Source organism: Zonotrichia albicollis, chromosome 2 (genome assembly GCF_047830755.1).
Source record: "Zonotrichia albicollis isolate bZonAlb1 chromosome 2, bZonAlb1.hap1, whole genome shotgun sequence".
NCBI classification, from domain to species: Eukaryota; Metazoa; Chordata; class Aves; order Passeriformes; family Passerellidae; genus Zonotrichia; species Zonotrichia albicollis.
Genome location: NC_133820.1, coordinates 28,643,847 through 28,670,556, shown reverse-complemented (window position 1 = coordinate 28,670,556; position 26,710 = coordinate 28,643,847). Strand labels below are relative to the sequence as shown.

Below are 26,710 nucleotides of genomic sequence, written 5' to 3'. Positions count from 1 at the left end.
ACATTTGTCCCACATAATCAAATACATGCACAGTCTTTGCAAAGTGTAAGACTTTTCCTAACCCACTCTGAATTTTCACCCATTGTAATTCACAAGTAGAGTTAGTAGTATCCCCCATAATGATCTTGGCTGTTAAGACAGCTAAATATTGTGCCTATATGTAATTCAACAACCTATAGTTTATAGTTCATACAGTTTTAACAGATGCAATAAGTATTACAAACAAGTAAGACACTCACTCTCCAGTTCAATAATTTCCATCCTGTTCCCTTCTGTATCATGGCCAACAAATTTCAAGCCTTTGTCTTCAAAGCAGTGAGTCAATTCTGGGTTCACCTGAAATGTTGAAAGCAATAACAATGGTAGTTCTGTTTAGTTTTGGATTTAACAAACAGTGGCAGTTAATTGTAATGGTTTTTACATGCATACAAGAATGAAGAGAATTGGGAAAGGGTTGGGAACTTTTGCTTTCTTTTTTTAACAACTCTGGCATAAATTTGTAAAAGTGGACATGTTTATTAAATAAGAGATGAATCAGTAATTTTAAAAGTTACTATGAAATATTCAAAAATTAAAGCCAGGGTCCCTTCTGCTTGCTGCTCTTCTGAAACCAAGCAGCCTGAATTCCCCCTTTTTAAATGACCCACTAGATGCCCACTGACCTCCCCTCTGAACACTGAATTTCAGTGGTTATGACAAAAGCTGGAATGCAGCTCTTGCTTCAAACTGAGGAGCTCTGCAGTGAGCTGTCTCATTTCCTTGATGATGTTTTAACCACTCAGTTAATATCCAAACTTGAGCAGGTTTGCCACCATCATATTCTGCTCCCTTTCAAGGAAGGTTAATATTGTCTGAATCAGTTACAGCATGCACAGATCTGATAGTTCAAGGCCCTTTAGAGACACTGATGGAGTCAGATCCCTTCTGAACTACCTCAGAGGTAACTCCAGGAGTCCACCTCATGTGTGTCTCCTTAAATGTCAGTATTCTGAAGGTATTCAGGCACCCTATCCCAGATGTTTGCATACCGAGGAGTGGATCCATGCAAAGGACAGTGCTTACCTCATAGCGATGCCTGTGTCGCTCCTCTACAAACATTTCATCACCATAAAGCTTCCCTGAATAAACAACAAAAGAGAAATTAAAAGCCCATGTGTTGCTTTAATAGTTACTACAATTATTCCTTGTAATTCAAACCTCAAAGAAGTCACATTTAGCACTTGTTAAACACAACAAGACCTTACTCATCTCACTGCATTTTTCTGTTCTTCCTGAGTGGAAGAATACTCATCCTGAGTGATGACTAGTTTCTTTTAATTCACTGTTACCTGAGTTTATTCAGGATTCATATTCAACATCCCTTGACTAGAAATAGCTTAGGCAAACTAGACTCTAAACACAATTTAACTAATTTAAATTGTGAAGCTTTAAAACAAAAAGTCTGAGTGAGCCAGCAATGTAAAATCCCTTCAGGGTTTTGCAACAGTTGTACACAAAAGATGCAGGGAAGGAAGCCTTTTAGTAGCATCTGTTCCATTTTAATAGATTATGCATGGCACCTGGCAGAGTACCTCCAAAGAACAGAGAATATTGCTTTTCTCTGTTTTCCTGATCTCATTACCCAAATGACTCTGGCAGTCTTCTGTGCGTCGTCTCGAACACTCTGCCTTTCACAGCAACAAGGAGCAAATCTGAGATATGCAGTAAACTTCTTTCCAGGTTTCAATCAGATCTCTTACTTATAATCATGGCTCAAACTTTGCTCTCAGTTTACACTAAGGTCATGAGAATTACTCTCTTGCTAGGGGGTTGGTACATTAACTTAACTGCCAAGAACATCTTCAAAAATTGTAGAATAATAGTACTGCCATTCTACAAAGTATGGTGTATGTCTTAATTTTAAGGGATCACTTTTCCAAAACTATTATTTTTATCCAAGTTGTAAAACATAAGAAAAAGAAATCTTATTTCCTGATTAAACTACCATAACTTTTTATTATTCTTTCCAAAGATCTAAACAGATTTAAACAACTCAATATTGGTCAAAGGTTACAACACATTTTAATTTTTATTAACTTTTCCAGAAGTGTTTAGGTCACACAACAACTTGAACATTGTGATATGCATATCTATATCACACATAGGCAAAGTATCACCCAGGCTATTAGATCACTAGTATGGGCATCTCTGGAATTGCAGATTTTTCATTAAATGTGCATGTGGTATTACACTCTGGTCTCCTGTTGAAGTAGGTGTAATTTTTAAGTACTCAGAAGGATACATTCCTTAAGTTTAACATAGCTAAATAGAGAATACCTCAGATCAATACCAGGGGCAGAAATACATACAGATTTAGTTAATGGACAAGAAACTACTTTTCACACTTTTGCAGCATCATCTATATTACTATTGTATAATGGGCTGATTAATAGGAGACAAGTATTACTTCAATTTTAAAACACATGTAGATCTAATTAAATAATTTTTTTCTATATTCTGGTTTCTTTTATTTTGTTATCTGAAGCATCCTGTTACAGCAAATAATTTTCCTTTTCTGCAACAGATACTTTGCTTTCCCAAAACAAGATTGCTTCCAGGATCAAGCTAGAAAACACGAAGAAAGCATTCTGACCTTCTCAAGAACATAATGAATTAAACTGCCAAGAAAAGAATTTCAGTTTTCTCAACATTTTACTCATTGCTTTTAAAAAAGCATTGGACCCTCAGTGACAGTTTCACTGGGAGTTACAGATGCCTCTCATTTCTTTTTTTCATTCCAATTCTCAGTAAATGTAAATAACAGGATCAGAGTGAACGAGCTCAGGAAAGCTGTCACCTAACTGTTTGCTTAAGATTATAGCTTTTTTTTTTTATTTTCTATGTTACAAAGCTCCTATCCAAAAGGCAAAGTCATAAGAGCAGAAAAATAACTTACTTAAAACAGAATTTTCAGTTTTAAAAACAGTCCTTCTCTTTCCCAGTCTCATTGTTCCTCCCATATCTCCAGGATTGTGTTCTGGCATGTCAATAACCTGTAGAGAAAAGTTGCTCAGAGACTGTTTCATTCAACAAATAAAAAAAATCTGAAAACAAACAAGCCTAGCCTAGCAAGTGGCATAGATTTTAAGTGGCAGCTTTATGTATTTTACCTTCAACCATTCCCAATCATTATTTCTCTTTTGTTTTTCTAATGTTTTGCTCTTCAATACTGCATTGCAATAGACTGACAAGGTTAAAAGCTTGTGACAAATGTTTTCATTTAATGTTATGATTGACAAAAGTAACTTATTAATTTCTTATTTTAATTTTTTGGGGTGGGAAAAACACCTTTCTTTCAAAAATTACACAAAATGTTACCAATAGGATAACTCTTCCCAAAGTTATTTTTTGTGCTAAGATAGTACACAGATTTTTAAAAATTCAAATACATAGACCAAAAAAGTCCACGAAGTGATAAAGACACCATCTTTGGAAAAACAAAGTCCCTGAACCTCACAGAGGCTGAAAGATTATATGTATTAAATATGAGTAAATAATATGGGTTAAAATTTCTGTACACTAGGCCATTTATTATATTGCTTTTTCTTATGCTAAGAGGCAGACACAGCTGTGGTATCAAGTAAGAAGGCAACCAATCTCTTGGGCAGTAGGAAGAGGGGAAGGGCGTGCAGCAGCAGAGTGAAAAGAGGACACTTGTAGTGAGAGGACAATATTGTAAAAGCAGAGTATGGGAACAGGTGACTCCAGTATGTGTGTGCTATTTCAGATTATAGATATAACTAGCTTATCACAGAAAATGGAAAACCATTCCCCTCCTTTCATCTCTACTACAGGGTTTCTCAGATTGCTGAAGAGTAATAAGAGTATTAACAAAATACTGGGTTGCCTTGTATGAAGAATATGCTGTTTAACATAAAATTTAAAGACGAGGATATACAAATACTGGGTTTGAGGACTGAAGCAGATGGGCCAAATGGCTTCTACGTGGGTCAGGAGAAACCCAGGAAAGTGGGATTCAGGACATGTCAGAAACCACAACCTAGTGGAAGGAGTGCACCTAGCTTTGCTCAGTTTGAAAAACCTTGCAGGGTCTCACAATCCAGTTGAGAGGAAATGTGTCTAAGAGAAGTAAAACAGTTTGAAATTGTAGAAACATGAGCTGAAGCTTTGACCTACGTACTTGTATTCACAGAAACATAGTCAGTGAGAAATGTAATTGACAAAGAAAAGTTCTAAAAATACAAATATTCACATATATGGGTAATCTCAATGGATTTTTATTAACCTTAATTTGCCCTCTGAGAGTAATGAAAACAATATCTGACAATACACTTCATAAAGTGAAGTTATTCAATTTAGGAGGGATGGTGGAAAGTGCTTAACCTTTGGCCTTGTGCCAATGCATTTCAGCTGTGTAATTATCACTGTACAACCTTATACATTCAAAATGTTATTTATAAGCAATATATTCATTATAAAATGTCATGAGCAGGAGTTGTGATCAAACCAATGGGATATTACAGATTCTTCAATTACCTCTCAAATCACAAAAGTAAGGACTGTGCAAGATGTTGAGGTAAGCCCTCCTCCACAAATACATAAAATAAAAGAAAACCCATTCACTGAATCCTTACTATTTTAAAAATATGAAATTTACTGAATTTATTTTATTTCCTTTAATTTATTTTCACTTTTTTCCTGAAGTAGTGGCCACAAAAAAAGAAGAGGATCTCAGAAGTAGAGCATCTGCTCTGCTGAAGGCTTCTATCATCCTCTGGGTCAGACCCCCTCATGGCACTGCCAGCCCTACAAAAAATTTGGCTGCAGAAATGGTCTCACAGGGAAGGTTCAGGTGAGTTTCCACGCCAAGTGTTTGCATATATGTGTGCATGTGTGTGTTTGTTTTCAGCTCTCCATCTCTCCCAATACTATTAGATTAGTAAGATATTGACAAGTTTTGATATATTAACTTTTGTCATCAGGTGACAAAAGGAGCTATTTATGAATTAATGCCTTGGAACTGCTTTGGCTCTGTGGCCCAGATGCACTCCAGCAACTACAACAGCACAGCCCTCAATATTACTTGTCTATATATAACTTGAGTTTCTCTGCAACATCTGTGCAAGAAGCTTTTCAAACCAAAGTGGCACTGCTGCCCTATAGCCCAAAAAAGTAATGAGAATCAGAAAAGCAACATCGTATTAATGAAATATTTTGCCATATTATATAGAATTTATTTGATCAGAAAAAGAAGAGGTTTAAAATAGTGGTAATTTTGAACAACTGTGCAACTGAATAGACTCTTCAACAAGCTTATGCTTCCTGGCACAGAATAAATCAGCTCTTCCTATGCATTAGTTCTTTGAAGGGCAGAGAACAGCACAGAACAGGCACCACAAGCAACAAAAAAGTATCAGTAGCGAGGATGCAAGAATATATAAGGCGTCAGTTAGGTCTTTCTTACCCAAATAAACTGCCAGCACTACAGGGATTTTATAGAGCTTTTATATGTATTACATCAGATAGCCAACATGAAATTAAGAATGAATCACTGGAACACAACACAAAGCACATTCTAGATATAAAGCAGTCTGATCACTATTTAATCATGTTACTAATGAATAGTGACTTCAACTATCCATGAACAGAAATCTTCTTTCAGATATCTGCTGCCTGGATTGTTTCATTGTTGATAGAAAACATAAAAGCTAATGAGAAAACTTTTCAAGCCCTGACACTCAACATAGAGCAGCCAAGGCTCTGAAATCCCCACAAATATCATTTTAGCAATCATGCCAGGACCATTACATTTTATCTTTGTTTTGCCTCATGTTCTGTAATGCCATTTTGAGAAATTCATCTACTCTGGTTACCTTGGCAGGGGAAGGGGAGGGAGTGGGGGGTGTCTGCTTGGGTTTTGTTTGCAGGCTTTGTTTTTGAGGAGCTGAGGAGGAAGATGAGCATCACTTGATTTGAACAACTGATAGCTAAGCAGCTTTGAAAGCACATTTTTACAAGTTTGGGGTCTAGGCTTTTTTTTTGTCTTTTTACTCAGCCCTTGACTGGTGAGCAAAAGATTTAACAATGCTGAAATAAATTACTACACATGTAAGTGCAGATCAAAGCATCAGGAGATGCCACAGCCCTGGAGATTACCTGAACACTGAGGCTCTGAACACAGCACACAAGGGATTGTGTAGAGGGAAAGCTGACAGAAGGAGGGAATGCAGTGACAGGTACTGATGAATAGTAATCCCTGCTGAACATAGCTATGGAAAAAAAATCCAGCAGCACAAACTGACAAGGACTCAACCCAAACTTAAGGAATTCATCCTTTTATTGACTCCTCCATCATTCTCTGTAGGATTAGTCAGTACTTGCTAGATTTGATCAAATCAATCAACCACAAGTTCATCAGTAGAAAAATCCAGACACCTACAAATGGGATATTTATATTAACATCTATTCTGTTTTAGAAACAAACTAATACAAATGTTTTAAAGAAAATTTGACAACTACAACACTATCAGGGGCACAGAGACCTTCCAACTTGGCAAGGAAACCAAAATGACAGACTTTCCCTGTTCAGAGGTTACATTTTCAGCTGCTGAAAGAATGTGCAAATATTAAATCTACCTCCCTCGCTCCCTTTTCCCCCAGAGATATCCCAGTTCCAAGCAAACTGCATCACTGCCCACCCATCTGAAGCACTCAGTGCTCTAGGACTGAATTAACTGCCAACAAAGCCACTTGCAGATTTCAGACTACTCAGTGCCCCATTACTCTGACTGGAGTAATGTTGTTTATAAAAGAATGTCCACCATCATGTGTAAGATCAAAGCAGAAATTATCAATAGCTGATTCATGCAATTACATACTGATACGAGCAACCAGCTTGAAAAATCCTGTCCTCTACTCTCTTCAATAAACTACAGCACAGTATCCAAACATTCCAACAAACACCAATTTAAATTTCTTAAAACTCTGAAAATCCCATAGAATACCACTGTCAACTATTTTCCAGTTTGGGTAATCCTCTTCTCCACAGATCAGTTGTTTCCTATTTTAGAATTAAGTAACTGCCAGGGAGCATTCATTTATTAAAGTCTAAAAGCTCTCTAAGGATTCTGTCTAAGCAGAAATTCTGCTCCAGAATGTTTTGTAACATTTTCTCCAGGAGAATTCATGAAGGGCGTGGCTTCTTTTCAAACAGTGCTTACTCACTGGTAAGCAGAGTGCAATGAACTGAGGAAGTTAATGGAGATGTTGATATGCAAAGCCCATAAAGATATTGCTGAACAGCATTTTGAGAACTCATTCAAGTTATTCCAAACACATGTCCTAGAGCTGGCTTAAAGACTTAATCAAGCAGAAAGTTTCAGACTGTCAGCATGAGTGAAAGGCACAGGGTCAGATAGTGCTGGCTACAGAAATACACTGGAGCGTCAGTCACACCATGCCACGAAGGGCAGGATTTGCACAGACTTGAATAACTAAAAAGGATGTGCAAGGGTGTTCTCAGACTTCAAACTGGTCCATCTCACATCATAATTAATAATAATTAATTTTAGTTGGAAAGGTTTTTTGTAGTGTAAAACTTCCCAGCTAAATGTAGAGCTGAAAAGAAATCCCTGGAAGATCAGCTGAAAGACACCTGTGGACTATTTGTTTTGTTTACTGGATATGGAAGGGCATCCCATCAAAAGGATAGCTATTTTAATAGAAAATAAAAAAGACAAGGAGACCCTTGGTTGAAAAGTTGAAAAAGAGACTGCAAATTTTCAAGTAAGAGCTCTACTCACAGAAGAAAGAAGTGCAATTGCTATCTAGAGCATGAAATCCATGTCAGTCTTAAGAACACAAACCTGAACATCTGTATTTTTTGTGGCTTTTCTTCTGCTTTAAGAGAAATTACTTTATTCTCTTTTTTATTCAGCCTGATCATTCATTTTTACATTATCTGAGAACTCACATTTGACTGAAGCTTAAACAACTTCTAGCAGCTAATATGATTTCACCAACTAGGTTTAGTTGCATCTGATAAATGTATCATTAAATTGAGGTTTTAAACTGAAAGACAAAAATATACAATCACACTGGTTGATACTGACAGAAGAAAATTCCCTACTTAAAATTTGGAGTAAATGAATGAAAGAGAAAGAAAGGATTCTAGCTCCATAAGGATTTCCCTGCTACAGATACATAGGAAGCAGCCCAGTACCACTCCTTCTAATTAGGGTATTGTGCTTCATGTTATGCCCAAAGATCAGTGGCCGACCATCATTTTAACGGCTGATTTGAAACAGACACTAGAATTTAAAATCTGACATTTCTACATCAAAAAGAATTTTCTACTAGTTGGGCTAAATTGGTATCTCTGAAAAATGAACATTCTATGAAAATCAGCTGCATAGAAGGAAGAACAATGCACTTACTCAGAATAAAAAATGCTAATTTTTAACTCTTCAAAGAACAAACCCCTGTAGTACAATTCAAAATTCCAAAGAAAAGTAGTGAGAAAATATCTCAAAATATGTTAAAAGACACCACTGAGCAAGCATGTTAAACTGCTACAAGGTATTATGCAAGCTGTCTTCAGAAAAAAATCCCACTAAAGATAACTGCAGACCGTTGTGAAAGTAAATCTTGATCTATATCCAGTGCCCAAATCTTGTGCCAATCTGACTCCTTCAAAAGCAGCTCAGCTGAGTCCACTCTGGAAAACCACACAAAGCAGGCAGCTCATGCCCACCACTGTAACCTTTAGTTGAAGCAATTTGTTCTCATGCACAAGTCTATCTTTTTTTCAACTGTTCTTTTATATCTGTAACTTTGTAGAAATGAAAATAGATGTAGATAATGAAGCTCTCATACTAATTAATAGTATAGCCATGCTTCTTCCTACTTTTCACTCCATTCTCTTCTTCATTTACGTTTTTGCATTTTGAAGCAGCATCTCACAGAGGATCACAACCAGGAAGAACACTGCAAGCTCAAATAACTGGTATTGGAAGGCATGCAGGATCACTTTTACTGTTTAATTCATATCTACTGTTTGATTCATATCTACCATATAGAGATCTTGAAATATTTGACATGTATTTTTGTAATGTACTCCTTCTGTCTTGCTCTTTGAAAGCTTCTGGTTTGATTAAACTCCTGTTTAAATGTCATGCCAGTTCTCTCACCTCTACAACCTACACCCCATAACAAAGCAAACAAAATGAAAGGCCCTCTAGAATGAAAGCTGACCACTTCATTACTTAGTGGTACTCCCACTTACTTTACTAATTTGAGAAATTCTGGTACTGTTAATCTTATGGATTAAGAGCAGAACAGACATATTTTAACAGGGAATATCTAGGCAGAAAGCCTCTGGCTCAATCCTTCTAATGTTAACTACTACTCTTGTCTTCCATTGCATGCCCAGAATAATAGATGTACTTTGACATATCTGGTACATCAGATATGTCTGATGTACCAGACATATCTGGTCTTTCCTGCCTATAACTTTTCCTAAATTATAGAGAACATGAATGCTGGGTATCTTGTTAGGCATACAGTATTGACATTTATTCTTCTGGAAAGCTCTCCAGCAACAAGCAATGGGATTTTCTTTCCCCCATGAATTCAACAGCAGATTATTTCCTTGAGTCCTTAGACTCCCTCCCACATATACATCATAATGTTTCTCTTCTCATTCTGGAAAAACTAAAGCAAGAGCTGGATATCATAAAGGTACTGAATTGTAATTCTAGGATTTTCTAAATCCTATAACTTCCTATTGTGAGCTATATTAGAAAAAAAGATAGCATAGGGAGATAATTACAACACAACTTTAAACAGATTATCTTGTAAATACTTTGGTATTTCCATTACTGTCTATCCAACAACAGTAAACATCTTTTCAGCTTCAGAAAACCAAAAGGAATGCTGCATATTAATATCACAGCAGAGATTAATTACCTTGATTACCTCTGCCAGGCATTTCACGGATGCTTTGAGACACATGCTCTACATTACATTTAATAGCTTCCTGCTTCCATTTCAGAAAAGCTTCAGTTGGCCAAAGACCATCTTGTCTGGAAGACTCTATTCTGATAAAACACTTATGACCTACAATACTTTTTTTTTTTCTCAAGTAGAAACCATGATGTTTTCCTTTTGAGCAGGATCCCTCCCATCTCATTTTGTCTGTCCTACTTCCTCCAAAAACCTAATAAACATCACTGTTCAGATTATTTAATTCTGCACTTCTTGTGATCTTCTCCCCCCGCATGTTAACTCTATCCCCTTCAACATGAAATGACAAGAATTCTTTAGAATTTGCTTTCCTTAATTGTGCTTATAAGGTATAATCAGGGGGTCAGGTTCAGACACCTTTCAAAGTGGCTTGACCAGCTGCACCCACACCATGTACATCAAATAGTAATCACTTCCTCTCCCATTCCTGTAACGAGGTCCAGAGTTAACATGACAGTCCAGACATGCCTGTGCAGTTCTTGCTTGCTAACAGATCATAAAATCAGAATTGCAAATTTTCATATTTGTTTTTAGGGATGGACATGGTACACGCTTTTAGAATATAAACTCAAAGGAAGAGCTACCTGTGAGGAAGTAAGAAGAGAGAAGCAGAGAGGATGTGAGTATGCATATGGAGAACCACTAGAAAAACGGTCAGAGAGGAAGAGAAATGGATCTTCACATCACTTCTTATTTAGCAACAAGATGGTGAAAGCCTATAGAAAAAAAATTCCAATATTGTTTCTAAGAAAGTAACATTTACAGATTTGACTTTATACTAGTGCAGATCAAGCAGACATTCAATTAGCATGACATCAGCTGAACACACCCAGCAGAATTGTTCCTCTGTGAAAAGTGTGGGTGGCCAGGTACAGATTATTTCAGCAGATAATGCAGTGATCTACTCAAATGCTACAAATGTTTACTGAGCAACCAAAAGACATTGCCACACAGCCAAAGCTCCAGGCTGCATCACCACAGTGGCACACAACAGGCACCTAACAGCCAACCTCACAAAGGCAAAGTTTCCCAGTGGCACCCATACAAAAATCATTTTTATCCTTCACCTGCACCTCTGATAGTCTCCAACAGCAGAATGAAGAGACAGAGAGCACGAGAAAGAACTTTTAGTTTAAAAGCACAGATCTACAGCACATCACTGTCAAATCCATTGCAAATGCAATTCTGTTGTTCAGTGCCTAATCCCCCAGTATGGAACACTGCACTATCAGATACAATGAAGGATGGGAAGCAAATAAATACAGAAAACTGTGGGATCTCAGCACCTCAGGACTGAGGTGCCGAGTCACCGAGACCACCCTTGGGGGGCTCGGGAGTCCTGGAATGTTGCCAGAAGTGTCTGGTGGCTGGACTTTGATCCTACACAGGAGACGACACCTGTATGAGGATAGGAGGATTTCACCGGGGTGAATGGTGAAGGGATTAGTTAATTAGAGGGTGAGACACAGGGTTTAGGATTTCTGTACAGGGGGGTTTAGAGAAGTAAGATGGAGGAATTGGGGCGTGTCCTGTCCTTCTTCTTCTTCTCCTCCATCTTCTGTGGTGATGGTGGCACTTTGGGATTGGTCATTACTAAAAGTGCACCGGGCAATAAGGGTGAAAGGTATTGGGGAAAAATGATAAATATTGTATACGCAACTTTGGGTATAAAGATAGGTGACCGCCCTGGAGGGCAGGGAGTGTGCTCATGGCTGACTGCTGAGCAGACCTCTGTCGGGCCGAGAGAAAATCTTTTAGATAAACAATTAATAAACACAGAGACCGAAAGAAGAACTGAAGCCTCTTCTCATCCTTTGATACGCAGGCTGCCCCAAGGCCACCCCGGGCCTTTCCAGGCCCTTCAAACAGCCGAAAACCGGACAGAAAACCTCATTAATAAAAAGGTCTTCCTTTTGGGGAACTTTCATAATTTTCTTATATTTCACATTATTTTTTTTATCCATCACATCAACTTCATGGGAGGGGTCAGGGAGCAGACCAGACCCTCCCCATGAACTAAACTTTACGCTAAAATGAAAACTTCGGCTAATAGCTTTTTGTTTAGTTTTAATAAAAATTAAATACTTCACAACATAATGAACAGGCCACTCACATCTAATAAAATACACGCTCCAATACAACCATTCAGCTGATTGGAATCCTTTATTTTTCATTGCCCATGCACTTCTAGGCACATGTTCAGCTCCAGTTCTCACACCTGGGTGTCTAAAAGGCTATTAGGAAAAGGGTGGAAGTCCTCAGCTGCTGCACAGACCTTTCTCTGCAGGTATCACGTCACTTTACAAAGGCAAAGGTGCTTCATTATCTCCATTTGGTATGGGGAAAATAAGGCAGATTAAACAATTTTTTTCACCTAGAAGAACCAGGATTTCTGTGATATCTAATCTTATTCCTACACTTTAGAAACAAGGCAGCCAAGGATACAGAAACCACACATTCCCAGTGACCTTCTAACAAAGCCAGTGCCTTAATGTCACTTGGTGCCTCATCTGAGTGGGAGAAATGTCTACAGAAATGACATTCATAAAATTGGAGATTTCGTGTCATTTTCAAAGTATGAACCCCAGTAATCTATTGAGTTATGCAGGAATCTGTGAACATTAAAATAAGAAATTAAATATTAGGTAAATATATAAATTAAAGGTAAAATATTTCATGTTCCCTAATTTATAGATTTTTTGTTAATGCACAATTTCTGCAAACTTGTTTTGAGGCCAGTGGGTGGAAGAGATGTTTTGGAGTTGTTATATCAAGCAATATAGTCACAGCATTAAGGGATCTGGACAATTCCCCTTTACATTATTGACTTGCCAAAGGGAACAATGGTGAGGAACTACTTCACTAGTTACAGTGTTTCCCCTGCGTGTGACAATCACCTCACATAACTTCAGCTGCATAACTTCTAGATAAATAATTGAAGGGAACCACCCAAGTGCTTCTCTCTCTGTAGGGACTACAACAGACAGGAGCCAATACATTCAAGCTGGAGAACCTCACCAAAACATGTGGCAGCTTGAAAAGCTCATCTAAGCCATGAGGTGAGCAGTACTGATCTGCCCTAACCTGCACAGAAGGAGTTTTGTGAATGTCCCTTCAACATCCATTCTTTGTCAAGACTCTACAGCATCCCAGAGCATCCTCAGGTCATTCTGAAGTGACACACAATATATTGCAGCATTACCAATGCAGACTCAGGCACACAGTTCTCCATTAAATAAAATGTTCTCTGCTTATTAAATCAAACCCTGACAGACACTCACCTACATCCACTTCATCCAGAAAAATGTTTTGTACACAGCATAAATTTCCCTATTTGATTTACAATTAGTTACACATAATTCCTTTTGTAAGTACTGGAAAGGGCAAAGCTTTTTTGATAGTCCAGTATGCATTTCTACTTCAAAAAATGCTTTTTTATGAAGAAAATTTTAAGAAAGGACAAAGGTGGGAGTTCATTAACAGCAAGAAGGCATTCTTCACATAAACTAAATGTCCAAATGAAGAAACACAAATACCTTTAAGTTTATATATATAAATACCAAATAATTTACCCCATCCCCCAAATATTTAAGAAGAACCTTGTAAAAGGCATCAATAACTGAGAGTCAATTATTCATTTTCATTTAAGGAGAAAAATGGCATTGTGAAGTTCATCAAAGATCAGGACTAAAAGATAAAATAAAACTCATACACAGAACAATGACCATGGCAGAAAAAACATGAGCATTCTGCTTGTGTGCAGTGTCAAGGACTTGAAAGACATTGCCAAGCTAAAATCCATCTTCAGGGGAAACTCTCAAATTGAAGTGTTAAAAGAAGTGGTTACAAAACAGACAGAATAGACAGTAAAAAAATCACTGAAAACAGGTGGTATTTATTCAATTTTGAAGAGACTGAAGGTGAAACTGCTGATCCAGTACCTGTGGTGAATAAGTGCCCATCAGCCTTGTCACCCAGCCAAGTGGCAAATGCCTCAGTGGAGATAGAGAGACCCAGGATCTGAATCACCTGATGGCCATGCCAGGCAATGCAGCTGAAGCTTTAACAAAAATGTAGAAGTACAGAGCACCTGGGCAGCTATAACAGGTTGGGACACTGCCAACAAAGATTTAGTAAAGGGAGAGACAGGACAAGTCTGGCCAAAGGGGCCTTTGGCCTGGATGGAGCTGTGGCCTGACCCCAGTGTGCCCTTGTTAAAGTAAAGGTGATACCATAGCATGCACTGTAGAGCACCACACACATTGCCTTCCTGTGAAATAATTACAGGTGTGCTTAGCCACAGATGTATGTCATCAGCTCAATCTGGGTCTCAAGAGGAAAGCAGGGTTCTCTCCTTTTAATTCCTTATCTAAAGTAAAGGTCCTCTCAGTGCTATTTGTCACTTGACCTCCACATTTTGCTGAGTTTGCAAGTATGTGGTGGGATGATGAAAATAAGTTCACTGAAAAAATTCTTTTTAGAAACTTTTTCAGTTGTTTGTTTAAGTACTGGCTCTCTCATTTCTCCAAGAAGACAGATATTATTAAATGTCTCATTACTTAAGATTCAGCTCAGAAAAAGCAGGTAAAAATCAGTTGAGTGAGAAGGTGATAATATAAATATATTCACTACATAACAGTGTTAATGATACTAAATCACTAAAATGGTAATTTACTTTGTATTAGTTAATTCATACTTTTTCTTTATATTCTAACTTACAATTTCAGATTCACAGTGAGAGAAACAGCAAGGCAACACAAACCTTGCAAGAACTCCATTTATCATTACTTAGAATGGACTATTCTGAGAAAGATTAGAATATTTCTTTGCCACAGGACAAAAAAGTTGTACACAAAATCAAGCTGTGCAAGAAAGTTGCTGATCTGTGTCGTTTGCAGGCGCAGCATGTCTGCTGTGATTTGTCAAAACTAATTTTTCATTTTACAGCTTGAGCAATACTGAGGTTTTGGTGGTTTTCCCAGGCTCTTGGGCAAGTTCCTTCTCATCAATGATGACCAAAGTTAACAGTTTCATGGCAAGGTATGTCTCTGATGCCTACACAAGCTCCCCCTAATTAGCCAGGCCAAATGACAATGCCAATGGAAGCCACAGCTAATAAATCTGAATTATCTTTCAGTGGCAATGCAATAATCACCAAGTGGTTTTAGACATATATTTTCATTTTTTTCAAATTTATAATTCCAGATTCTTCACAGCTAGATACTAGGGCTTTTTAATACTTGGATCCAATGGGCAATGGAAGGTGACTGTTCAGAGGTGCTGGGAAAAATGGACTTCTCTCAGAGCATAACCAATGTCTGGGAAAAATGTCTCAGAGGAAAAGCAATGTTTCTCCTTTTTTGATGTTTCAGCATAGCATGCACAGGTATCTTGGGTTCCACAGCTCTGCTCCAAACTGGTGCCAGCCTTAAGGCTGAGCTGCACATGGTATCTAGTGCACTGCCTCACAAGCTAAAGACACTTAAAACTTTCTTGTAAAATTCTCTCCACTCTTGATTCTGAATCCTAAGAAATTACTTAAAGCTACGTTTTGTTACAGCTTAGCTGTGAACTCCTACGTATTACAGGAAGAGAAAAAAAAACAACAAAAAAACCCCACCAAGTCCTTTTGTGTTGAAGGGAAGACTAACCCAAAATAAATTAAACTGGCTTTAAGGTAAATTCAACTTAATTGATAGTTAGTTTCCTCACTAGCACAGCTAAGAAGCAAGTTATGGCTGAGGTGGATAATTTGTTAATTTCAGTTTACAAAATGCAAATCTACTTCTTCAAAGCTCTGGTTTACAGATGTTTAAATATGATGCACTTGTCTAAACTGAGAAAATTCAAACTACTACTCCAGTTATTTCTTGAACCTAGAATAATTTGGTTTTGATTTAATATTCAAATTGAATAATAAGAAAATCTAAAATTAAGCTAGGTATACAAGCACTACCCTTTCTTAACTACAATTTATCTAAGTAGCAACAGCTTAATTTCTTTCAATAGGCCATAATCACATACCAAATTGTTAGAAAACTGATTGCTCTATCCTGTTTGTTAGACAACTGCTACTCTTCTCATAGGCCTCATTAGTCCCTCTAAATTCTTCGATTTTCCTTCATGTCCACTCTTACTTGGTCAAAATAGAGGATAAGGGGAGAATTTTCTAGGAGCTTCTTGCTTCTATTGTCCTAAATTTTTATTAACCTTTCAGAGAGACCTGAAAGTTACTAATGCCAATTTTGACAGTTTTCCTTTGAAAATAATTTAGCAATAATTTAGCAATATCTATTCTATCTAGACATTAATACATCAAAATGCTAACAAGATGAGGGATTTCTATGCCAAAGGTAAAGCCATTACTTTGTAACATCATTTTTGTTATGCTTCCCATTGGTAATGAAACATACCGCAAAATACCACTAATAATCTGATTTTACAAAGCATGGCTCACTTGCAGTCTTCTCACTGAGAATTAGTAACTTCTGGAGCTCTACTGGTGCATATAAGCATCTCTTTCTCCAAATCAAAGAGAGAGCTCCAAAGTTCTTACCACTGTTCTATTTATTCCTCTGCCTCTGCGTTCTGCACTGCTGAGTCTGACCAGGCCAGCAAGGCTGACCATCCAGATACTCAGTGATGAAGGGGAAGAAATTGAAGAGAATCAAAAGTTTCTACCAAAAAATGACCTCCCTTTCTTTCTGCCTAAGGGCATCTCTCATGGTTGCTGCTGTTTTCTCCACACTTACCTTTTCCTGGCAGAATGTAGGTGGTCATTGTCTAGCACATGCACCTTCAGCTCAGTATTTTGGCACTACCTCAACAATTTCCTTCCACTTCACGCAGCAAAGTCAGCACAGCTCCAGCAGGGTCCCAGGGGCCTAACGGGTCACTGCAGCACAATTCTGATAAAAGACCTCAGTGATTTACAGGGGCTTGAACATGGTAAACAGCTGAGAGCCCCCTGTCCCTGCCCAGTGTACATCCACAGAAGAGTGCACAGTGATACATTTCTGGGGTGAAAACACCAGAACACTCCTTCTCCCAGCTTCTGCTCTTTAAGAGAAAAGCCAGAACTGTTTTAGAGAACCCAGAACCCAATCCCCCATCTTTCCCACATGCACACAAAGTGAGTCAAGAGGATCCTGTCATGTCACCACACCACACCTATCACCACACCATCATCTCAAGGTGTAGGCTTTATAAGAAAGCCACACAAACTCATATGGTATCAGACTCCTGTCTGTCAAGTCATTTTCAATAAATTCTAAGAATACAAAATGGATTATACCCTTCCAGGATCAAGACAAGCAGATATGACATTTCTTACTCACCAGTAGGATTATTACATTGACAGACAGTAGTCCTAGACTTGCATGAAAACAGATTATAACTATTTTTAGCTAAAAAATATTCTGGGCAAGGGAGTTTCTTAGAGGTACATTTCCTCTTTTGAGATCAAGCATCTCAATGTGATATAATCCCTAAATTAGGTGCCCATTCGTCTTATTAGATGCACCTCTAGACCTTTTTTGAACAGTCCATCGGGTTTGCACTGCTGAGAGCAACAACAATGCTTTGAAAATGAGCTACAAACTTGATTCCAACTCCCCTCATTGATTTTTTCTTCAGGATTAAGAAAGGTTTTTAGATCCAGATGTGACATCTAAGACTCCAGTTACCTCCAGTGTCAAAGGGCAGCTGAGAAAAGACCTCATCTCACCAGAGAAATAAACTCACAAGTGCCTCTTGTACAGCATTATTGTACTTATACTTACTTTGCTCTACCTGAAACTGAGCCAAAGCCACTCCTCCATAAATGCATATATGCTTTGCTGGAATGGAGATTTACACATTTTTGATCACTCTAAAGAATTTCAAAAAACAAATCTGAGTTTAGTATACAACAAAGAAGATTAAGGGTTTTAGCAGCTACATAACTGTAAATTTCAGCTGTGGCACTAACAACCAGATTGCAATGCTGCATGAGTCAAGGTTCACGAATGGAAGGATAGAACCTCATATTGAAACACATTCTCCCTCAAAACTATCTTGTGCAATATAGAATATCTACATCACAGGGAGTTTCAGTAATAAATGAGTCTGCCAGATGTGTACATATGACAGTAACAGCTGACACATATAGTTACAATGAATAACACATCACCAACTTAAAGCTGACTACAAACAATGCATCTTATTAAATAATTCATCCCTGTAGCAGTCACACCCAGTCCTGTTTAGGGAGACACCTTCAACATCTCATTAGGTGTATGTCACAAGGGAGGGCCTGCAAGAGACTCTTGTCAGGATAACCCATATAGCTCAAGTTTAATTTGTGAGATGAGACAACCCTTTTACACGTCACCACTATAGGTTTTACAAACAATGACAATTTTAACATAGGGAATGCATCACCTGTGACACATAAAGGATTTTACAACTCATCCCCAACTTCCATCTAACAATTCCATCCCTCAAAGCAATGTCGTGTTCTCTACAATGGCTGCAGTGCAGTTTGCTGAACTTCTCACCCGTAATTATTTGATCTTTTTCAGAAAGTATGTTCACTGAATGTTCCTTTTCTCTCAGTCAGTCCTTTGTCTCCTCCTAGGCTAGCAGTAAGAACCAAGTGACAACACTGAAATGTTCTATCACCCCTCTATTTGCACTACAGAGCTATTTCCCACATCTGCCAGCCACCACATATCTTGGAAAAATTACCCATGGGTTAGACTGGCTCTCAGTATCCCAACTTTAAAGCCCGTTCCTTTCTGTAGACAGGTCAAGAATGCCTGAAGATGAGTGCCTAAAGCTGTAGGACTGACTCGGCAAACTCACCAAAGCCCTTAGAGCTGAAATGAACACACACCATGGTAGCAGCAGCCATCTGCACCTCAATGGATTTCATTATTTGCAAATTATCTACAGCACAATGTATCCCATATTTAACTTCAGATGCAGCATGGGGATTGTTAATTTACACAGGCACAAACACACATACATTCTTTATACCAGCACTAGTTCTACACAATTTCTGCTCTGCCTTTTTACACAACAAGAAATCAAAACTTGACACCTTGCAAGATTTCTTTGCAAATCACATAGGACTCATACGTTCCACAGAGTCCCCAGTCCACCCCAATTTACTTTAATTGTCCCATCATTTTTCTCCCACATCTCCCATCTTTTTCTGCTACAAAAAACAAGCAAAGTTAACAAAGGGCTTTCTTTGATCCAGTGATGGATGTCTGTAAGCCTGAGATGATGCACAAGCACTATGTAAGTAGAAGTAAGTGAGTGGACACTAAGCACAAAGCGGCTTCCTGCTCTTTTTTTTTTCAAGTGCTCAACATCCACAAAGGTGTGTTCTCCATTGCAGCAAACTTCACTTTGACAGCAGACATTTCAGTACTCTGGCTAGGCTGTGAAATAAGCCTCACAGAGATCCCTGAAATTGCTTAAAGTAGCTGGGCTTACATACAAGTAAGCCTGGTGCTGCTACAATAAAATACACCAAAGAAGGTGGAAAAATACTGGAGGGTTAGGGCGTTAACCCATCACCAGGGGATTAAACAGATGATTTGAGATAGTCACTGCCCTCAGGTGACAGCCCCACCCCTGTGGAGGGTGCCCTGTCCCTTCCAACATTGTCAATGAATGGCATAGAAACCCACTTGCAGACCAACCCAGTTTATTGTCCATCACCTTAAGGTAAGCAAAGAGCACAGAATCACATAACATTCAGCCATCAGTGGTGGCAGGAAGGATGTGACAACGGCAAAAGAGACAACACCTGGATTACCATCCCACTGAATCCATCATTAAATGCACATGACTGTGATGCTGTAAACTGCACCCCTCCTACCACTTTGGTGGCACCCAGACTTCAGCCATCCCTGGAGCTCGTGCTCCCTTACTCTCCAATATGATTGGAACTGCTTGCTCCAAATATGCCAACAAGCCAGTTTACTAGGGAAATATTCACCAGTAGCCAGTTTTGAGTGAATACTGAATGTGCACACTCTGAAAGAAAATGACACATAGCCATCACAGGGACATGTGATGTGCATCCCTAAACACACCAAACATCACCAACTTAGTCCTCTTTTTGCTAATGGCTTTGTATCTAAGCTAAAATAAAAATGTCAATTCCAAAAGGATACTGTGCTTACAATGACTTCTCTAGAACAAGGCAAACCCAACTGAACTATGCCAGAAACTGCAGGAATTATATATTTTCATACCTGCAAGAAAGAGCAGCGAGGTACTGGAACCAAAGCTGGATTGCTGCTTCTACACTGGAAGTCAGCTTGCACAGACATCAAACCTCCAAGTTCTGTTCCTTCAGTCCAGATAAATGCTGATATCTGCTAGTCACACATCATCAGGACAGCAACAGTAACATATTATCTTCCCCTACTTTTGCTCAGATTCTTAGTGAGCAACCAGAATTCCTTCCACCTGGATATCATTCTGCCATTGCTGGGCTGTGCTGGGTAAGATGGATGTATTTCAGAATAGCACTTAAGTCCTACAAAGACACTTCTGGAAAAGACAGTGTACTGGGGCCTGTCAAACTGAGTTCTGTGGCTGATTCCAGAGTTCAGAGATGCCACACAAACTACTGGAGGAGGACAAAGAGTCAGGAGATCAAACTGCAAATCCCAGTTCTGCCATTCTCTCATTCAAACAGCCTTACAGATAACAGTGCCTTGTGAACAGAGCTGATCTGAGAACAGTGGATTCACCCCCAGATTTGGCACACAACTCTTGAGGAAATCACCCACATTTCCAGACCTTGGTCTCTCATTTTCCCAGGAAGATGTTTCAGTAAAACTGGTTATGCTATTTTGCAATTAGGTGATGTTCTTTAATGAACCCTTAGTAAATTAACAAGGCTAATGTACTGAATTCTGAGTTGTGATCCCTCGAAATGCAGGTTTTCCATATCACTAAGCATCTTACTACTACATTTTGTACTCAGGGAGGTGCCTTAGGTACAAAGAAAAGTCATTTGACTACTTAAAACAAATCTTGTAAATACTGTAATGCCAACAATTCAGATCAGGCACACCAGCTTCCCAACACTGCTTCCAAAAGGGATAAAGCAGCAAGGATGGTGAGGCCACCAGACAGGAGCTGCAGGGAGGAATTAGCAGGTGTGGAACAGAAGCCTTAGCAGTTTAGCCAGTCACACAATATAACTAAAATTTGACCACCTACCAAAGGTGGAGAAGAGGATGAAAGGAGAAAGAAGCAGATATTTCTTTTTCATTTTGTTGGCAGAAAGAAAAAGAAGACAAAAGGACTTATCATTATCTTATTGTCATGAACAACCATGGAGTTCATGCCCCAGTTTGGTGTATGGGACTCACCCTAACCCATACAATGCATTCCAGGCCACGAGCCCCATGCTTGCTTGCACTGCTACTCCCATATCCCATAGCAGCAGGAGAGGTTCTCTTAGTTAAACAGCAGCAGCTCCTGAATTTCTGTAGAGCCAAAAAGCAATTCCAGCTTTGTCCCTCAGCTGGACTGGACAGATACTGGGGGATGCCTTGCCCCAGTTCTGTGAATTCCAAGCCAACGTCAAGCTTTTGCACTGAATTTTAAATCACTGTATTTGTGCTCTCCACAACCTTGAAATTAAGTGTCAAGAAACTTGACAAGTCTTCCACTGTTAAAACCCTGCTGGACACTTCCCTGTAAAATAACACAGAGATTGTCCTCATCTGCCAAATGCCTCTGGAACTATTTAAATCTGCAACACCACCCAGAGAGGGGAACAAGTGGCACAACTCTGGACATGGCATCTCAAGCAGAATGGGAAATAACTCATAACTAACTTCCCAGAATGGAAAGAAAGTCAAGAAATTACTAGATCTAAGTAGCTGGACTCACAAAGGAAGACTAAACTAGCAAAGATTTCTGATTAAAAAAAAAAAGGAAGACAGGGAATTTCACTAATGTCAAAGGCCATTTTAAGAAGGAAGACATCTGTTCTGCCTATCTACTGAAAAGAGAACCAAAGGGCTTGAGTGCAGCAAGGCTTGTGGACACACAGTAATACACTCTAACAAAACCCAAAAGGAATAGACCAGATAAGGAGGCTGTAGATTCCTTGTTATTTAAGGCACTTAATAAGTTGAGCAGACATCCAGTATAAATATTGATAACCCCACTCCAGGGAAAAGGAAATAATTAGCTATATGATCTCTAGGGACTCTTCTAATACTCTCCTGACACTTGGAAGTGAGTGCAAGCACATTCAAATGGGCTGCTAATGCAAGGTGTGTATCTACATAATTCATCTACCAAAGTTTGCCTGGTTTTCTCAGGAAACTTCCTACTTACCTATTATGGAATCCTACACCCATACATCTGCAGTTCCAAAAACATCCCTTCTGCTCCATCCACGTCCTACAGACCCACAAAGCTCTTTGTTTAGAGTTATAAATGATGAAATGACAACTGATTCTGAAGAAATGATGGATAGGGTGAAAAATCTAGTCAGTGGCCCTGAAGCCAAGCACAAAAAAAATGTCAACAGAGAGCAGGCAGATTAGAAACCACAGGAAGAAACCACAACCAGAGCCAGCAACTCAGCAGTTGCAAAATTAACAGTGTTGGGTCATGAAGCATCAACCACAGGCTGATTATCAGCTCCAGGATGTCCCACAGACCATCAATGGAACATGATAAAACCATTGGAACATTCAGAATGGAACATTCAGAACCTGCAGAACACAACAGTCAGTTATAAAGGTGTTCCCAAGAAGGGAGTGTTTTTCAGAACCTCACATTCAACTTTCTCATTTAGAACACTTGCTTTTGACCATTCACATCATGCTACGTTTTGTTTCTTAACACTAGCAACCAATATTTTATTCCAAAGAAACTTCATCTTTTTCCTTTGCTAAGAAATAGCACAAAGTGTGGAGAAATGTGATTAACTACTCACACAAAGAGTGAGTAGCTTCTTAATATTTTATTTACATATTTGGATAGGTTTAAAAACCCCTTATATTTGCCATTTTCCAAGAGACCACTATAATAACAAATGCTATACACATCACCATAGGAGTCTTTTCTCTGAGTGTCGTTCATCTTGAAGTGAGGAATACACAAATTCAAGCTAGAAAACTTTTCCAGTATCACTCATAAAGAGCAAATAAATATACACCAAGTGCAGTGGAGGATGATGACATATTTCAGAGATAAAAAAATATTACTCATTTCTACTGCTAAAGTGTCCTATTCCTTTGACTACTGAAAACACAATAACTAGTGCACTGACTCAATGACACATGCCAGTTTCATAATTAGGGTGGAGCATGCAACTATAAAGGTTGTCCCAATCTGAGACTCTCACTGCTGGACATCTGAAAGCTCTGGGTTCTGAGTGAGGTAAGCATAACCTAAATATATTGGGTCTTTCAAACCCTTAAGCCTAACTTAGACGATTTCCTTTCTTGGGAAAGTTGATCAATTTTACAGAGAAAAAAACTCAACTCTTTTCATTAGGTTAAGTATTGCTCATTAAATGGTTAATTAAAAAAGGAAGAGTGTCAGACATATTTCAAATTGTGATTGTTATTGTCTGTTTTGTTCGCAGTTATTCTTCAAGACAGCATCTGAGAAACATGGAACATTTACTCAATGAAAACCTCCTGAAGTATTTTACCCAGTATGCTTTACAGGAGGGCAGCACCAGTGCCCTGTCCATTGGTGGGCTGAAGAGTCTGCTTCAGAATCAATTTGCACAGTACCTGAAGGTAAGTTTCACTCATTCTATTCACTGTGCTTCTATGGAATGCATGAGAAAAAGGAAATACAGGCAATGATGTTCAGGGCAGATACTGTGTCCAAATGGTTTCACTAAAATCCATAATTCTTAAATAAGGTTTGGCTTATAAAACTTCATTTACATTGGTAACAGTAGCCTCAAACAGATATTTCAGCACAGAGTTTATAACAAAGTTCTATGAAATCAAATGCAAAAAAAGTCTTAGAGCTGTTCTGTTTGGGTTTGTTTTTGTTTTTTTTTTTTTTTTAATACAAGCTGTATTTCACCTGAAATATTGTACCTGAATCTTATAAAATATTTTTCATTTCAATCTAAATAATTCATCTTGAATCTATAAAATATATAGAAAAAAATCTATAAACAGAGTAAAATAGTAGCACATATTTAAAAGCAAGAGACTTCAGCCAATTTCTACCTAGGTTAAATTAGCACCATCACAAAATAAAAGAAGTTTTGCCATTCCAGAACGATGCCAAGTAAAGAAAAGAGATGTCACCAAGCTGGAGAGAGAAATACCCATTTTCTGTAGCTAGAAAAAAATCTCTGTTCTGATTTTATATATATTCTCTGATTTTATATATATTCTCTTTCCTGAATTGCATTAGGAATCAATTTAGATTTTTATGCTAGACAATCTTTAAATACTATGTTTCACATATCTCACAAAAGCAATTTTTGCTGAAGGTCTGAAATAAGTGGCACTCCCATTGAAAAACAGTATTTTGAGAACTACAGTAATCCAGTTTAGTAAGTTCAATTAACATGATATGGCTTATTAACAACAGGCTCCCCAAAAAACCCAATAAAACACAAAGGGTTTTTTCTTTCCCTTAAAAGACAGCCTAGAAATTGATTGTCAAAAATTTACAGAAATGTGATGGCAAATTCAGAAATATAATACTTTCTGTAACACTGAACACAATTCAGCATCATACACATTTTCCCAGATATGTGGAAATGGAACTGTTCAGAAAAAGCAATATTGATGTTTTCTGTCTGGACCTCAGACATTTTCAAGCAACAAGTCTGTTTCCAAATATTTATGACACCATAATAAATCAATATCAAAACATAACAGGTGATTATAAAACATGCAGAGATCCAGGGTATGAACAAAAGAAAACATTTTATGAATTTAAATTATAACTCCAAATTTGGTTTACATTATTTAATTAGCCTGATCAGGGTTGCTATCAGAATATTCACTGCATCAGGATGCTACATGCACTCTTACCAGACAACAAATAAAAGAAGCTAATAATCTAAACTAAATGTTTTACATTAGCAAGATGTTTTTAGCAGTGAATACAGTATTCCTACTAAGGAGGGAGAAGGGGGAGGGAAAGAGACCCTCAGATCCTGGCCCAAAGCATAAAGACAGTAGCAATATTCTTTCAAAATGTGCATACAGGGCCAAATTTAGTGTCTAAAAAAGGAGTAGGTGATATTCAAATTAATTTTTACAGGTGATTATGCACCTGCTGCAGCTATTTCACCTGCTCCATTGCCCAGATTCCAAATTTACCCAGAAGAATGAAGTAGCCCATCTGAGTAATATTTCATCTTTCTCAAATGTTTATACACCTTTGTTAACATTTTTGGCAGGCAAAAGCAGACACTGTCCTACTAGTTTAACCAGTCAAACCAGTAAATACAACACCACCAGTAACACCTTCAAGTAACACTGACTGTTATTGACTGCATCATTTCTTAGCAACGTGCTTCATAGGAAAATGCTCATGGTGATCTAATCATTTCATTCTCTTTTTTTTCCTTTAATTCTTGTCTTATAAAAACAGGATCAATTCTCACTTGATAACATAATTAAATCGTTGGACAAAAATAAGGATGGATCTGTCAGCTTTGATGAGTTTATGATGATTGTAAAAAAGATAACTAGTACAGGACAGTGAGGCATCTGCAAGGACGAGTATCACTGCTTTGGAGAAGAGCCTGGCATTTGTTTACATGACATGTACATCTAAACCCACAGATTTGTTATTATTTTAAATCATATGGAATAAAGATTTAACAGAAAAATAAGCATGTTTGCATTGTGTTTTATCCACAGTCACCAGCCACACAATCCAGCTAAAATACCTTCCAACTAGTCCAGAACTACTGTTTCTATTTCACACTACATTTGAGGTGTTATTTAACAAATTCTGCTCTACCTGGGCTATTATTTGGATCTCCAGAGAAATTCAAATCACGCAGCTTCTAAAACACACAAAAAGAAAGGTGCAGCATTCCATTTGAGGAACATTTCCTACAGTACACTATCCAATACTCCTCACAGTTCAGTTTCATCATGCACAAAAGATGACACTTCATAAAACAAGTAGTTCAAATTTTTCAAAAATTAAGTACTAATTTTCAATAGCAATGTAACAATGCCAAGTATGATAACTGCAACATTAGCTGCTCATTTTAAATTACATTTACATAAGTATGTACTTTTTTGTTATGACTCTGTGAATGGGAACATACAAGTATATATATAAACTGAGTGACTGTTATTGCAGTTAAAGTTCATTAGCTTTATTTGGTGCAGTCTTAACCTTTTCATTGCATGATTCCTGTAACAGATGTATTTTCATGGGAATTATTATTTACTTCAAGAATAAATTAGTAAAAGAGAAATATGAAGAACAGATATTTTGAAGACAAGTAATCAGTGGATTAGGGACTAATCCTACTAGAGAACTTGGAGTTTTGGACTGAATTTTAACACCAACATCATCCATTATATTGATAAATCACATAGATCTCTTAAGTTACTTAAGGACTTAAAGACTTGGCTTAATTGCAAAGCCTGTGAAGTGCATTCAAGATCCCACACTACTGCGGTTCCCATCCCTGAATTTCCCCTCA

The 26,710-nt window shown here is 38.0% G+C and overlaps 1 protein-coding gene across 1 annotated transcript in view; it reads right to left on the bottom strand.

Moving 5' to 3' along the window:
* CTPS2 (CTP synthase 2) overlaps positions 1 to 26,710 on the bottom strand; it is a 70,054-nt gene that overhangs the window by 24,270 nt on the left and 19,074 nt on the right. Inside the window, exons 14-16 of the mRNA XM_074534669.1 lie at positions 2,936 to 3,032; positions 1,063 to 1,118; positions 240 to 336 (exon numbers count right to left, since the gene is read on the bottom strand). Of these exons, the coding sequence (XP_074390770.1) occupies positions 240 to 336; positions 1,063 to 1,118; positions 2,936 to 3,032 (250 nt within the window). The remainder of the gene's footprint in view (positions 1 to 239; positions 337 to 1,062; positions 1,119 to 2,935; positions 3,033 to 26,710) is intronic.